General features: G+C 41.0%; 1 protein-coding gene across 1 annotated transcript in view; it reads right to left on the minus strand.

Moving 5' to 3' along the window:
* Positions 1-8,907: 8,907 nt before the first annotated feature.
* LOC139470008 (3-ketoacyl-CoA thiolase B, peroxisomal-like) overlaps positions 8,908-16,827 on the minus strand; it is a 29,379-nt gene continuing 21,459 nt past the window's right edge. The window contains exons 9-12 of the mRNA XM_071252294.1: positions 15,770-15,863; positions 13,186-13,365; positions 11,911-12,112; positions 8,908-9,659 (exon numbers count right to left, since the gene is read on the minus strand). Of these exons, the coding sequence (XP_071108395.1) occupies positions 9,587-9,659; positions 11,911-12,112; positions 13,186-13,365; positions 15,770-15,863 (549 nt within the window). The 3' untranslated portion in view covers positions 8,908-9,586. The remainder of the gene's footprint in view (positions 9,660-11,910; positions 12,113-13,185; positions 13,366-15,769; positions 15,864-16,827) is intronic.

Genomic DNA, 16,827 nt, shown 5'->3' on the forward strand with positions numbered 1-16,827 from the left:
ACATTGGTGTCAACTGACCTATGTACCATGGTACATGGGGTATAATGAACTACGTACCTGGTACATTGGTGTCAACTGACCTATGGTACATGGGGTATATTGAACTACGTACCTGGTACAATGGTGTCAACTGAGCTTTGTACCATGGTACATGGGGTATAATGAACTATGTACCTGGTACATTGGTGTCAACTGACCTATGTACCTGGAGTATACTCAAGTGCACTATGTACCATGGTACCTGGAGTATACTCAAGTGCACTATGTACCATGGTACCTAGAGTAAACTCAAGTGAACTACGTAGCTGGTACATTGGTGTCAACTGAGCTATGTACCATGGTACATGGGGTATAATGAACTACGTAGCTGGTACAGTGGTGCCAACTGACCTGTGTACCATGGTACCTGGCGTATACTCAAGTGTGCTATGTACCAGATACTGGTATCTGCTGAGCTAGGAGTTAAGAAAGCCTTAGTGTTTGGATACCTTGCTATGCCCAGGTACATGTAGGGTTTTTTGTGTATACTCCTATACTACTCACAAATGTTAAGGATCACCCAATTCCTTCATATTACTGTAGCTCATCGGACATGACGCTATAGCAGTTGGAAAGAAGCGATGGTCCTTCACTTGTTTTGAGTAGTATACTTGGGAACGTGGTGGTTCTCGTTCCAACAGCCATCATTATTAATGTGAGTCTATCAGGGAAGGACGGTGCCAAAACTAGAGAAATCTGCATGTACAAAGCTGGATGTTGTTGCTATGGTTACATAACTTTTAACTATGGCCCCCTCTGTGGTGCTGCCATATTTGGTCATGAAACAGTCTGTTGGTATTGGATAAATATATTGCTTGCCATATGTTGACGTGAGACTTATGTCACTGTGGGAGTATTGCTTGTCTCAACTGGATGGCATTCATTGCTTGTACACCATGACAAGTCTTCTTGACCATATATGACTGGGATGTACAGCCTGGCCATATATGGTCACAGTGACTTTACAGTGACCATATATGGTGATCATGGCATGTTCTGACCTTATATGGCAATGATGAACATTTTTGTCATATATACTGATGGAAGAAAATAAAGGAACATATGAAAGAAAGTTTGCTTTTATTCTGTACGAACATTAATGTCAAAATAAGGCGGAGAGATGTTATTTCCGGGGTGTTATCACATTACCAAAACAGTACTGGGAGTTGGACAGACATTTAGACCCAGAAATTGTTCTCTTGTTTAAAAAATCTATATCTACAAAATATAAGATAAAATCCAAATGGATCCTTAATTTCAGGCCTGTGGCAATCTAGACTTGCCAAATCATTCTAGACGTGATTTGGACTCCTTTTTTAATTTTTCTCTAGGTCTTGTTTCCATTGTTTTATCTATCAGTACTTGGTCGTCATGGCAATAGGTTGACTATATATGGTTATTGTGGATATATATATTGACCATATATGGTTATGGTGGATATATCTTGTCCATATTTGGTCATGAAAGAAAATATCCACAATGGCTCATGTTGACCGGATGTTATCATGATGATATTAATTGGCCATATATGGTCACAATATCACACACTGACTTTACAGGTCATGGTTGCATCTGTGGACATATATGGTCATAGTGTGACTGTCATGTGTGGACCAAGTTTGGTTGAAACAATTTTGTACATGTCCCCTAAATTATATGAATGTGCCAGATAGTTACGACTGTATCAGAAGAAGCAGAGAGTGTTCCGAAGGGGCACCTGCTCCTTGTGACATGTGTGTTTGTGATGCAGAGAACACCTCCGGCATTGCAAGTAAAACTGGTTATTTATTTTATTTATGGAAATATTGGATCATGTGGAAATGAATGTGATCTTATTCAAGTGAGGGTTTCATATCAAAGTATGCCTTTAGTTCTGGTGGAGTTTATCATTCCCTACAGGTATTTCGGAATAAATTGGACAGACAGATAAATAACACATACTCAGAGGCAAAAGTTAGTGTTCATGTTTGTATATATCATGTCATGTATCAATGATATGGTGATTTTTTAACAAGAGGGCAAAGCTAAAAAAATCTCATTTTCTTTGAAGATAAAAAGTGCACTGGTGTTTACTTGAGAAGAAAACAGGTTTTCTTATCAAAGAATCATTTTATAAGTTTAAGTTTGAATAAATTCAAATTCTACCTTGTTGTGAAAAAATCTAGACCAGACTTTCTCTCGTCCCCCAGTATTTATTAAACGGCATCACACTGCCTTTGTCATGACAATTGGTTTGTTGTGCACACAGCAGTCTGTGAAGCCATAAATTTGTTATAAATTTTCATTTTTCATTTTCAATAAATTTACTTCACTATTCCCAGATACTTTTGTCTTTGATGATGCCTTCATTTCATCAGTTCTTAATGTCATCCCTCTACAAGTTAAGCTAGTGGGTTCGAATCCCGGTTCGCCCCAATTATGTTTCTAGGTTTGTCCGCACCACACCCGTGCTCGTGGGTTTCACCGAAGTGGTAAACGTCTGAGACCTGCATCACTTCGGGCTTTCCTCCCACATCAAGCTGACACGCCGTGATATAACTGGAATACTGTTAAAAGGGGCGTTAAACCAAACTCACTCACTCACTCACACTACATAAATGCAACACTATTAGTCAGTACTCCTAAATAAATATACCAACTACAATGACTTCACAGACTGCTTATTCAATCATTAACACACCAAAAAATGTAGACAACAGTACGAAATCGTAACATCGTTCTGGGCAATAATTCAACAGACAATAAAGTGCAAAGCCTCGCCCATTCTGTTATCAGTCAATCTGGAAACGGTAGTCTGTTGGTCTGGCCTAATTTATTTCTTGGTTATTGAACAACGCGAAATTCAGTGCTTGGTCAACCAATCACATGCAGTATTACTATTGGTAAATAAATCATTTCATTGCCACCATAGCTTCATACAGACATCTATTGAATGACACAATGCTATAAACAGCCAGAATAAGTATTCTGTGGGAAGTTATTGGTTGGAGATGTGACATCACTTTTGAAACAAACGTGGGAGGCAAATGGGTGGAGAGTATTTGTCATAATAACGAAAATATAATACCCTGGATTATTGAGGATGACCTTTCTAACACATGATTGCTACTTCTTGAAGGTCAGATGTTACTCCAGAGAGTTACTTTACCACTCAACATTTAAGAGGGATACTCGGCTGTCATACTGTTACCTGGTTCGCCCCGATTATGTTTCTAGGTTTGTCAACACCGTACCCGTGCTCGTGGGTTTCAGAAGGGAATGGAAATAAAAACGAAACGTACAGCCGACTGTTGGGATGATGCGGACAGTGCCTGGGAACCAAGACTTATATTTATTTAGCCTAAGCATGAACTTTGTATAGTCTTAGCATGTCTTCTATTTGCTCCTGCCAACTTGTACAGACAGGCATGTGCTGTTCACAGGATGTTTCTTCTACCTGTGTCCATACTGGGGTTGTAATTTTGTATGTTACTTTTACATCTTCTCCAGAATCTTTGTCAGCAGCTATAAGTCAGACTGAGGTCAGCTAATCTGTAGTTTCGTCTATAAGGTGGCTTTACATTCTCACATCGTGTTGTGGTGAGACTCGAACATTCCTGATAACTGGATTAGGTTGGAGAGATCTGAACCCGGATGTTTCTGGAGTACGGTAAGACAGGGTTAATATTGTCAATACTTCACAGGTCTGTACCCATTTCATTCCTGCATCAACGTGAATACATGTGACCGATTTGCAGTGTCGTCGCTGTTTGCAAACAAGTCAAGACACAACCTGGTTTGAGGGAGAGGGAAACTGGGGAGACCCCAATTGCGTTGGGCGATGCTCATGATATCAATCACTGGATTTTCTGGTCCAGACTGGATTATTTACAGAGCGCCCTCATATAGCTGGAATATTGCTGAGTGCGGCGTTTAACAACAAACCAACCAACTTCGCAAAATGTTCACGCACTGAGAAGGCTTATAGTTTTCCATGGTTAATGCACAGATTCATTTAATTAGCTGATTTGGGGGCACGGGTGGCCCAGTCGTCTAAGGCACCGCGATTCGCTGTGCAGAGTTGCGTCCCCTGGACACGCCAGAAACCTATGATTGTGGGTTCGAATCCCGGTTCGCCCCAATTATGTTTCTAGGTTTGTCAGCACCATACCCGTGCTCGTGGGTTTCACCGAAGTGGTAAACATCTGAGACCTGCATCGCTTCGTGCTTTCCTCCCACATTAAGCTGACACGCCGTGATATACCTGGAATAATGTTAAAAGCAGCGTTAAACCCAACTCACTCACACACATTAGCTGATTAAATATGAACGCTCACCACCTCTCCCTCACATGGTGGCCACATCACGGGATGGATGGACATAAAGCCTGTGAAGTACTGACTGTATCAGATGTTCAACTGAACTTCATTAAAACTAGAAGTGGTTCTGTTCTGACGACACTGAAACTTCAAAGTCACTATGCCCGCCATTAGAGGGAGGCTATTTTCTGTCCAGGTCGACCAACTTCTGGAACAATCTGAAAGTAATTTTAAGCGAAAATGTACATGACAGGCCATATTTTCTTGTGTATATTACAGATGGGATTTTTGTGTGCAGAAAACAGCATAATTATGATTTCAGCGAGGTGTAGTCAGGGATTAACAGGAAATGGTTACCAGCTGAGATTGTCGTAACATTCCTCAAACATGAATTTTAGCACAAGATTGATGAGAAAGTCGAAAACGACCAAGCTTTTCATGGAATCATTTGTAATTATGACTTCTTATATATATACTCAATGCAGTTATTGACCTGTGTATACAGTGATTGTGAATAGGCCTCTCCTTCTCCTCCTCACGAGGCAGAGCGGCCATGAAGTTACTAGTTAGCTGTGGTGCTTCTCTGTTTCAGTGATCTGGTATTGGTGATGACTTGGAGGTGGCGCCATTTAGTGTTCTTGTGCTGATAAATAAAAGATGTTTGGGTTTCTTGTCAGACGCTATGTTTATCCCATCATGTGACCTGACTTGATATTTTCATGAGTGGCGCAGATAATTTATTTTATTTCATCCCTCCATACCTAATAAGGTGCACCATGTTGGCTATTTTGGACCAAATATCTTGGTTCTCTGACTAAAAGCAGGATTCAAATTCTGCTTACTGTATCACAATGTTTCACACTGAAAAGAAGCCATTCTGAAACCAATATACCCAAAAGTAATTTTCCTGAGTTTTTCTCTTTTTTAAAACTATCCTGTGCAGTGCTCGAGTTGTGTTTCAAGTAATATTACTGTAAATACACACAGCAGGTTGATGAAATTTATATCCAGGCTGACCAGTTTTTGTTTTACATTTTTTATACCATTGCTTATGATAAAATTACTTCAAATCTTGAGACAAAATGTCCAAACATCAATGCACAAAAAACACAATTTACTTTGTCAGATTTGGAAGTAGAGTTCTTGTTGAATTTAAATTTCTGTTCTTTGAATAAATAAATTCACTTTAGATCCTAAACTTTATAAGCAAACACGTGTGGGCATTCTGTACTGGATTTGTTTAGTTTTGGAAGATTTAAGGATTTTTAGTGATAGATGCAAAGCAATGTAAAAATAGATAAATTTTGTAGATATTATTCAAATTTGTATAATTCAGATAGGAAAAATAAAATTATACAGGTGCATACGGAAGGATCTAACAAATTAAGAATTTCAAAAATATAAAATAAATTTTCAGTTAATGAGGAGACTTTTTTCACTCTTCAAATTAATTCGGCACGCTAAGGGTTAATAATTTCATGCAGAGACAAAAGATGAAGCCACTGATGAAAAGCAGAGTTTTTCAGTTATTTCCCTGAGTGAACCTCTTGTGTTGAACTCATTCTACTACATGTGTTCCAGTGCTGACAACATAGAAGTGTTGCATATAACATACTTTACATATTTGTGTTAATGGCTAACAATTATATACTTCTCCAAAAAAATTAAACACCCAATACTTTTAAAATACTATTGTTAATCTGTTATGGCATGGCAGATTAACGAAAGTAATATAAAACAATTTGGTGTTCTTTCACTTCTTTAAATTCATATGTACCATATTCAAGTAACGTTTTTTTGAATGAATTGAGGGGGCACGGGTGGCCCAGACGTCTTAGACGCCTTGATTCGCTGTGCAGAGCTGCGTCCCCTCTCGGCCTGCCAGAAACCTATGATTATGGGTTCGCCCCGATTATGTTTCTAGGTTTGTCAGCACCATACCCGGGCTCGTGGGTTTCACCGAAGTGGTAAACGTCTGAGACCTGTATCACTTCGGGCTTTCCTCACACGCTGTAGTATAACCGAAATAATGTTAAAAGCGGCGTTAAACCCTACTCACTCACTCACTTGAATGAATTGATTTTTCTTGGGTCTTTGCGAGAAGCTTCCATGGAATTCAGTATTATATATATAACTGTTGTATTTTTGTAATGGAATGTTGAGTTGAAGATAGAATATTTTGTAAGTTATCAAACTGGTGTGAAGCATCAGTTATGGTATTTTTGTATCATATTGCCATGAGGTACTAATTCTGTTGTATATGATGTTCTTAGAGTCTAAGTCAGGTCTACTGAAAGACCCAAGTTCAGGACTACCCGGTTTTTGTAAAATATTATCACAATGTTGTTGCTGTAGGTTTTACCACTGACTGGTAGAACCATATTAATGACACAGATGGGTTCTTGAGTTGAATAGTTGACTGAATAATTGTTGTGCATCATCATCTGAAATTCAGGGTCTGGTTTTGTACTAGGGGTACACTAGTCTATGAAACGGAGAATGAAAACAGAGTGGACTTTGGATTTCAACGTCTTTATTCATGCAGTGTTTCAGTACAAGGACTGGTCCCTTAGGGAAGAGAATTATGGATGTCCACTTCTTTATTTTGAGGAACACAACGTTTCAGAGTATATACCTACCCCTTCATCAAGTGATTAAATGCCATGAAGCAGAGAAAACTTGAATCCAATTGGTTCCAATTGTCCATCCCTATCAGCTAATTTACTGTTAAGTGTTGGCTTCCAATTGTCCATTGCTAGTCATCTATCAGCGCCAATTAACTGTTGGCATCCCTTGTTATGTCCCCCTTTCGCTACGACCACGAATATCCCGGGCGTGGTAGATATTCATCATGAGAAGAATTAACAGAATCTGAATCATCTTTGTATTGAAGTTAAATAGGTTCCTTGACTGTTAGAATGTATTGTTTATGAAATAGTTTTAGATTCATGATTAAATTGGGAATCTGATGAAATGTTTTGTACCTTTCAACATTTTGTAAAGATCTGCCCTGGCTTTAGCCTGACCTTGTGGAAAGCTGAGGGTGTGGCTTTGTGTCTTGTCTCACATGCACAGGGGTGAAATGTAACACCATCTCGTATCAACTGTCCACAATAGCTCTCAGCTGAGAAGTAGACGATCCATCTAATGATCTATCTGACTTGGGTTTCCTCATTTTAGGATTGTCAACTGTTTAATATCTTTGTATTTCCAGCAAGCGACAAGAATTTTTATTCAATTTTGGCTTCTAATCATGAACGTTTTTTCTGAGATAATGTGACATGTTTTGTCACCCAATGTTTGTTTAAATTGACACAAATTTGCAGTTACTATTTGAAATTGTTGAGTCCTGCTGTAGGTTTCAGGACTTCCTGAGTTGTATGTGTTGTCATTTGATTCCTGGCCGCGATATTGCGATGGTTGCCACAGTCGTTCAGGCTGTTCATCTTGGATGTTCATCTTGTACATTCATCTTTCATTCTGTCACCATTCAGTCTCATCATTTTCTACTTGTTAATGCATATTCAATAAAATGTCAACTATTTGTCAGACTTTGTGTCAGATTTCAGAGTCCATCTTCCCAAGCCAAGGGACTTAACTGACCATAAAAGTCCAGTTTCCACCCTTGCCAACCTAGGCTGGAATAATGGAGCTATGTTTATGCATTGTCGTGGGACAAGAGCACAGGTAGCTAATCGCAAACCCCAGTGAAAGACAAGTTTCATAACAAGCTCTAGCTGACTAGTTAAGATTCGGGTTAGAATTGGTCTTCAGCAACCCATGCTTGTTGTAAGAAGCTACTAATGGGATTGAGTGGTCAGGATCGCTGACTTGGTTGATGCATGTCATCGTATTGCAAATATAAGTGCTCATGATGTCAATCATTGAATGGTCTGGTCCAGACTTACAGACGGACTTCATATAGCTGAAATATTGCTGAGTGTGACATTAAATAATAAATTTTGGATCAAAAACAGATCTACAGCAACCGATGCTGGTCTAGACCATGGGGATTCCAGTTAGAACCGATCTACAGCAACCGATGCTGGTCTACACCATGGGGATTCCAGTTAGAACCGATCTACAGCAACCGATGCTGGTACGAGGTGACTAAATGGATTGGTTGGTAGTTGATTTAAGTGTCGTTGTAGCCCATCAGTGTGTGATCCGGACTGGATTATTTACAAGCTGCCATCACATAGCTGGGATATTGCTGGGAGCAGCATTAAACAACACAAAAAAATAAAACAAATTCTTGCAATGTAAAACCATGATATTATTCACGGTACATATTTAAATCTCCTGGCAAAGTTTAGCCTTGGCATTCTCCCCCCTTTGTCGCTATATAAAAGTAATAATCTTGAATGTGACTTTAAACCCCATTTCACCTCACCTTGTCTCAAGATGGACAGAAAGAATAACTGACACTTTCTAATTTGTAAATATAACAATTTATTCATCTCTTATCATGGAAATATACATCCTGTAGGAAGTCAATGTATGTACAATTGCATGTTAAAGTGTATGTACATAAAGCTGTCAAATCAAAAACGATCATTACAGTGATTCTCATAACTTGCTGATAATTGTATAATCAGCCTTGAAGACTTCCTTGATTCCTCAGAACCAAGAACCAACTTTCCTGGCGTTGTAATGTCTGAATATCTGATAGGAATGACATGTTCATTAAAGTGGAGGTCATCCTTTGCAAACATATTTTTTCTGGCATTTGTAATCTGAGGAACCGTATTCGACGCAATAAGCGCCCAAGGCGATATTTGCTAATATATTTGCTTGTGAACAATCCCAATTAGCACCCCTTCCGATTGATCGATGTACACAAGACTTATTTATGCACCCTTAATTATGGGCAATTAAATTCTGGAAAAATACATAGCTCGAATATAAACATTCCAGGCTGTTAGCATAAACTACGAAATTTATCTTTCAAATCTGTTTTTTTCACCAAAGTAATATTCTAATAAGAGCCCCCTATTTCTAAGTTTGAGAGCGCCCTGGGTGCTTATTACATCGAATACAGTGATATAATACTTGGGTACAGGCACAAAATCAACCAGTCTGTTTATGATAGAGAGTGATGTGTCATGTCTCCAAATAATAAAGGTGCAAGAGTGAAGGAAATTCAACTGCTTGAGGACCTCTTGTTTTCACCTTTTAAATGGTGAGCACTTATTTATTCTGGTGTTTGGAGTTTTCCTCTTCAGGTAGTGGCCCCAACCATGAATTGATTATGCTTGATACTGGAAAACGGCGGCTGCTCCCATGCCGGTGCCAATACACATGGACACCACACCATAGGCCCTGAAACATTCACCACGTAGAATGCACAAGACACCACAGCATAGGCCCTGAAACATTCACCACGTAGAATGCACAAGACACCACACCATAGGCCCTGAAACATTCACCACGTAGAATACACATGGACGACACATCATAGGCCCTGAAACATTCACCACGTAGAATGCACAAGGCACCACACCATAGGCCCTGAAACATTCACCACATAGAATGCACAAGACACCACACCATAGGCCCTGAAACATTCACCACGTAGAATACACATGGACGACACACCATAGGCCCTGAAACATTCATCATGTAGAATGCACAAGACACCACACCATAGGCCCTGAAACATTCACCACGTAGAATGCACAAGACACCACACCATAGGCCCTGAAACATTCACCACGTAGAATGCACAAGACACCACACCATAGGCACTGAAACATTCACCACGTAGAATACACATGGACGACACACCATAGGCCCTGAAACATTCACCACGTAGAATGCACAAGGCACCACACCATAGGCCCTGAAACATTCACCACGTAGAATGCACAAGACACCACACCATAGGCCCTGAAACATTCACCACGTAGAATACACATGGACGACACACCATAGGCCCTGAAACATTCACCATGTAGAATACACAAGACACCACAGCATAGGCCTTGAAACATTCACCACGTAGAATGCACAAGACACCACACCATAGGCCCTGAAACATTCACCATGTAGAATGCACAAGACACCACACCATAGGCACTGAAACATTCACTACATAGAATACACATGGACACCACACCATAGGCCCTGAAACATTCACCACGTAGAATGCACAAGACACCACACCATAGGCACTGAAACATTCACTACATAGAATACACATGGACACCACACCTTAGGCCCTGAAACATTCACCACGTAGAATGCACAAGACACCACTCCATAGGCCCTGAAACATTCACCACGTAGAATAGACAAGACACCACACCATAGGCACTGAAACATTCACCACGTAGAATACACATGGACACCACACCATAGGCCCTGAAACATTCACCATGTAGAATACACAAGACACCACACCATAGGCCCTGAACCAATTCACCACGTAGAATGCACAAACACCACACCATAGGCCCTGAAACATTCACCATGTAGAATGCACAAGACACCACACCATAGGCCCTGAAACATTCACCACGTAGAATGCACAAGACACCACACCATAGGCCCTGAAACATTCACCACGTAGAATGCATAAGACACCACACCATAGGCCCTGAAACATTCACCACGTAGAATGCACAAGACACCACACCATAGGCCCTGAAACAATCACCACGTAGAATGCACAAGACACCACACCATAGGCACTGAAACATTTACTACATAGAATGCACTAGACACCACAGCATAGGCCCTGAAACATTCACCACGTAGAATGCACAAGACACCACAGCATAGGCCCTGAAACATTCACCACGTAGAATGCACAAGACACCACAACTGTTTGGTGAAACATTTTGTGTGACCTTAAGATCTACATCATGTCAGACTCGTGACTCAATGAACGAATTGGATCAAATGTCATGTGACAAGTGACTTCCTGTCAATCACTACGATGCCATGATGTCCACTGACTCATCTGGGACTTTGCAAGATGGGAACTGACCAACCAGTAGCTACAGTATATTTGTGAGTGATGATACACCACGATCCACACAAGCTCATGAAGTATTCATGAAGTATTCATGATGTATTCATGATTACAGGAATTCACACATGGATGATCTTTACAAGCCTCAGTAACATCTACCGTAACTTGGTTTGTTTGTTGTTTTTACACCCCACCCCGCAATATTCAAACCATATGGCAGCGATTGTAAAAACTAAGTCTAGACCAGACAATCCAGTGGTCAATATTGTGAGCACAGATCCACACCATCGGGGTACAATGACACGCAATCAACCAAGTCACCAAGCCTGACCATCAGATCCATTTCGTGGACTCAAGTGAGTGAGTGAGTTTGATGTTACCCGCTTTTAGCAATATTCCATCAATATCACGGTATGGGACACCAGAAATGTGCTTCACACATTGTACCCATGTTGGGAATCGAACCTATGTCTTCAGCATGACGAGCGAACGCTTTAACCACTAGGCTACCTGACCGCCCCTCGTGGACTCTAACGACCAGCATAGTTTGCTGGGGACAACCCGAAACCGGAATCGCTGTGGAGAGCCATGACTTACGGTTTGCCTCTTCTCTTGAGCTCATGCAACAACGTCCCAATCTGCCGGGCGCCGGTGCAGCCGAGGGGGTGCCCCAGGGCAACAGCGCCCCCCTTGGGGTTGACCTTCTCAAGGGGGATGCCCAGCTTCTCCATGCAGTACACGGCCTGGCTGGCAAACGCCTCGTTGATCTCGAAGATGTCGATATCGCGGACTGTCAGACCTGTAGTGATTGACAGTAAATACAGACACAAGTTATGGTTGAATGGGTAGGACGGCGATGCCGTCAGCCAAGTGGGTGTGTTATTTCAGGTGCAACAGGGGATCATTTATTAGGTGAGGTGAGGTGAAATGGGGTTTAACGTCGCATCCAAGATCATATAGCGATGTGTATGCACGTGTGTTGTCTGCATGTACTAGTCCGGACTGATGCTGATTCAATAATGCTAGCTCACTGAAATACCATGCCACAGTTTAACATGAATACCCCACTCAGACACAGAATACTGACTCCGAGCCGACCGGTCCTTGTTTTAGCCCCTTAATGCCGAGCGCCAGACAGGGCAGAAACAATCATCTTTAACGCCTTTTTGTATGACGCGGCCGGGGATCAAACCCCGGACCTTCCGCTCTTTGGGAGGACGCTCTACCACTAGACCATGGAGGGTGTCTCATTTATTAGGGATGACGTTTACTATCTTGGGAGTGGGCCTGGGATCCACTGTGTATGGATGCTGGAAGAATTCAAATAAAACATACATTTGACACCTGATATTTCTGCCCTGTTAAGAAATACACATAAAATTAATCTTTGGACAGTCAGTGTTGGATTTTCTTTACTCTATACTCTATCTTTTCTACAGAAACATAAGGCATAACACATAGTTTGTAGGTTATTTGCTGTTGGCACTGTGGCCACTCGGGGACTACCATTTTAATACCCGACACCCCACCTGACAACTCACTACTTAGAATCCCCGGATCCACCAAGCCCCAAATTAAACAAATGTCAAATAAAATTTCAAACAAATACATTTAAAGGTATTTAGATCTAATTATGATAATTATTATATTTACACTGAATATTCCAAAAAATAAGTATTTAATAATCTAATTATTTCCAATAAAATTACTCTGTTTTACTATTATTTCATCTGCCCAACAATTATGTTATGAGATCTTTTCCAAACAATTTTGATATGATTTTTATTGCAACCACAGACCCTACAGTTTGAAGTTTTTGTTACCTTGTAAATAGGAAAAGAGGTCCTAATGAGGTGATAATAATAGTCCTACCTGCTTTCTTGAGAGCGGATGGGATGGCCACCGACGGCCCGATCCCCATGATGTCAGGTGGACATCCTTCCACAGCGTAGGACTTGAGGACACCCAGGATTGGCCATCGCCTCCGCTCCGCCTCGGACCGGCGCGCCAACAGCACGGCTGCCGCACCATCGCTCACCTGGCTGGAGTTGCCTGTCGGGGAACACACAATACAAGGCGATCGTACTCCCATACCTTAAGGCATACTTACAGTAGCCATACTTACAGCAGTCTTACAGTAGCCATACTAACAGTGGCCATACTTACAGTAGTCTTACAGTAGCCATACTTATAGTAGCCATACTTACAGTAGTCTTACAGTAGCCATACTTACAGTAGTCTTACAGTAGCCATACTTACAGTAGCCATACTTACAGTAGCCATACTTACAGTAGTCTTACAGTAGCCATACTTACAGTAGCCATACTAACAGTGGCCATACTTACAGTAGTCTTACAGTAGCCATACTTACAGTAGCCATACTTACAGTAGTCTTACAGTAGCCATACTAACAGTAGCCATACTTACAGTAGTCATACTTACAGTAGTCTTACAGTAGCCATACTAACAGTAGCCATACTTACAGTAGCCATACTTACAGTAGTCTTACAGTAGCCATACTTACAGTAGCCATACTAACAGTAGCCATACTTACAGTAGTCTTACAGTAGCCATACTTACAGTAGTCTTACAGTAGCCATACTTACAGTAGCCATACTTACAGTAGCCATACTTACAGTAGTCTTACAGTAGCCATACTTACAGTAGCCATACTAACAGTGGCCATACTTACAGTAGTCTTACAGTAGCCATACTTACAGTAGCCATACTTACAGTAGTCTTACAGTAGCCATACTAACAGTAGCCATACTTACAGTAGCCATACTTACAGTAGCCATACTTACAGTAGCCATACTTACAGTAGTCTTACAGTAGCCATACTAACAGTAGCCATACTTACAGTAGCCATACTTACAGTAGCCATACTTACAGTAGTCTTACAGTAGCCATACTTGCAGCAGTCTTACAGTAGCCATACTAACAGTAGCCATACTTACAGTAGTCGTACAGTAGCCATACTTACAGTAGTCTTACAGTAGCCATACTAACAGTAGCCATACTTACAGTAGCCATACTTACAGTAGCCATACTTACAGTAGTCTTACAGTAGCCATACTTACAGCAGTCTTACAGTAGCCATACTAACAGTAGCCATACTTACAGTAGTCTTACAGTAGCCATACTTACAGTAGTCTTACAGTAGCCATACTAACAGTAGCCATACTTACAGTAGCCATACTTACAGTAGTCTTACAGTAGCCATACTTACAGTAGTCTTACTTACAGTAGTCTTACAGTAGCCATACTTACAGTAGTCTTACAGTAGCCATACTTACAGTAGTCTTACAGTAGCCATACGTACAGTAGCCATACTTACAGTAGCCATACTTGCAGCAGTCTTACAGTAGCCATACTAACAGTAGCCATACTTACAGTAGTCTTACAGTAGCCATACTTACAGTAGTCTTACAGTAGCCATACTAACAGTAGCCATACTTACAGTAGCCATACTTACAGTAACCATACTTACAGTAGTCTTACAATAGCCATACTTACAGTAGTCTTACAGTAGCCATACTAACAGTAGCCATACTTACAGTAGCCATCCTTACAGTAGTCTTACAGTAGCCATACTTACAGTAGTCTTACAGTAGCCATACTTACAGTAGTCTTACAGTAGCCATACTTACAGTAGTCTTACAGTAGCCATACTTACAGTAGCCATACTTACAGTAGCCATACTTGCAGCAGTCTTACAGTAGCCATACTTACAGTAGCCATACTTACAGTAGTCTTACAGTAGCCATACTTACAGTAGTCTTACAGTAGCCATACGTACAGTAGCTATACTTACAGTAGCCATACTTGCAGCAGTCTTACAGTAGCCATACTAACAGTAGCCATACTTACAGTAGTCTTACAGTAGCCATACTAATAGTAGCCATACTTACAGTAGCCATACTTACAGTAGTCTTACAGTAGCCATACTTACAGTAGTCTTACAGTAGCCATACTAACAGTAGCCATACTTACAGTAGCCATACTTAAAGTAGTCTTACAGTAGCCATACTTACAGTAGCCATACTTACAGTAGTCTTACAGTAGCCATACGTACAGTAACAATACTTACAGTAGCCATACTAACAGTAGTCTTACAGTAGCCATACTTAAAGTAGACTTACAGTAGCCATACTAACAGTAGTCTTACAGTAGCCATACTTACAGTAGTCTTAGGGCGGTCGGGTAGCCTAGTGGTTAAAGCGTTTGCTCGTCACGCCGAAGACCCGGGTTCGATTCCCGACATGGGTACAATGTGTGAAGCCCATTTCTGGTGTCCCCCGTCATGATATTGCTGGAATATTGCTAAAAGCGGCGTAAAACCATACTCACTCACTCACTCACTACAGTAGTCTTAGAATTTGCATGTTGTAACTTTCACACTTTATCATAGACTGATGGTTCCCCCTCTCCCCACCCCCATCCTTCCTAAACATACCAGCGGTGGTAGATCCCCCTTCTTTGAAAGCAGGGCGGAGTCTCCCGAGCCCCTCCATTGTGGTGCTTGGCCTGATACCGTCGTCCTTGGTCACCTACAGCAGAGAAATCTGCATTATTAATAATACATAATATTCAACCTTAGTATAAACAAAACGTTATGTAGTTCACTTGCAAAACTCTTAATCCATCAATATTGATCTACTTGTATCCTGTCTCAGCTCCCTACTTTCACCAACATTTGGAAATATGCTACAGAAAGGGTAAATAGCATTATTCAATAGATGGGCTCTATTTTTATTTCCAAAAAAAAGGTAATAAATTTCACTGCTGCAAGTACCCTATTACAGGTGTAATAACCCTGAAGAATACTTCACAGATTTGGACCTGTTGCCAACTCAAAACAAAGTGACCTTGGCAGGCCAGTTGGGGAAAAATGAAAATGACTGAGATATACAGGTTCTCGTTTCTTTAACTTCAGAAGTGTTGTAACACTTCATTCAAGCACTCGCTGTGCAGAGTTGCGTCCCTTGGGCACGCCAGAAACCGATGGTTGTGGGTTCGAATCCCGGTTCGCCCCAAATATGTTTCTAGGTTTGTCAGCTTCATACCCGTGCTCGTGGGTTTCATCGAAGTGGTAAACGTCTGAGACCTGCATCACTTCGGGCTTTCCTCCCACATTAAGCTGGCATGCCATGATATAACTGGATTACTGTTAAAAGCAGCGTTAAACCCAACTCACTCACTCATTCAATGCACAAAGGTCAAGTTTAGCCTCTTCGTCTCATTGGCCCTGATAACAGTGAAGTACAAGTGACCTTGACCAAGACCCGACATCACTAATAACTATTGTAACATGAAATATAGCTGCAAAGCAGCAATGGCGGGCTCCAAGTTACACTGTGCACAAACGTCCATGTTCGAATCCTTAAAGGGTTTCCTTGTACCAAATCCGCCACATGTAGGCACAATTTGATGGGTATTGCCGCTACGAAATTGGCGTGTGCTAAGTCTGTTCTAAACCCATTTCCGACATCAAACATGTTCAAATCCTCAAAG

The sequence above is a fragment of the Haliotis cracherodii genome, unplaced genomic scaffold, assembly GCF_022045235.1.
Source record: "Haliotis cracherodii isolate W230 unplaced genomic scaffold, xgHalCrac1.p SCAF_20, whole genome shotgun sequence".
In the NCBI taxonomy this organism is placed as follows: Eukaryota; Metazoa; Mollusca; class Gastropoda; order Lepetellida; family Haliotidae; genus Haliotis; species Haliotis cracherodii.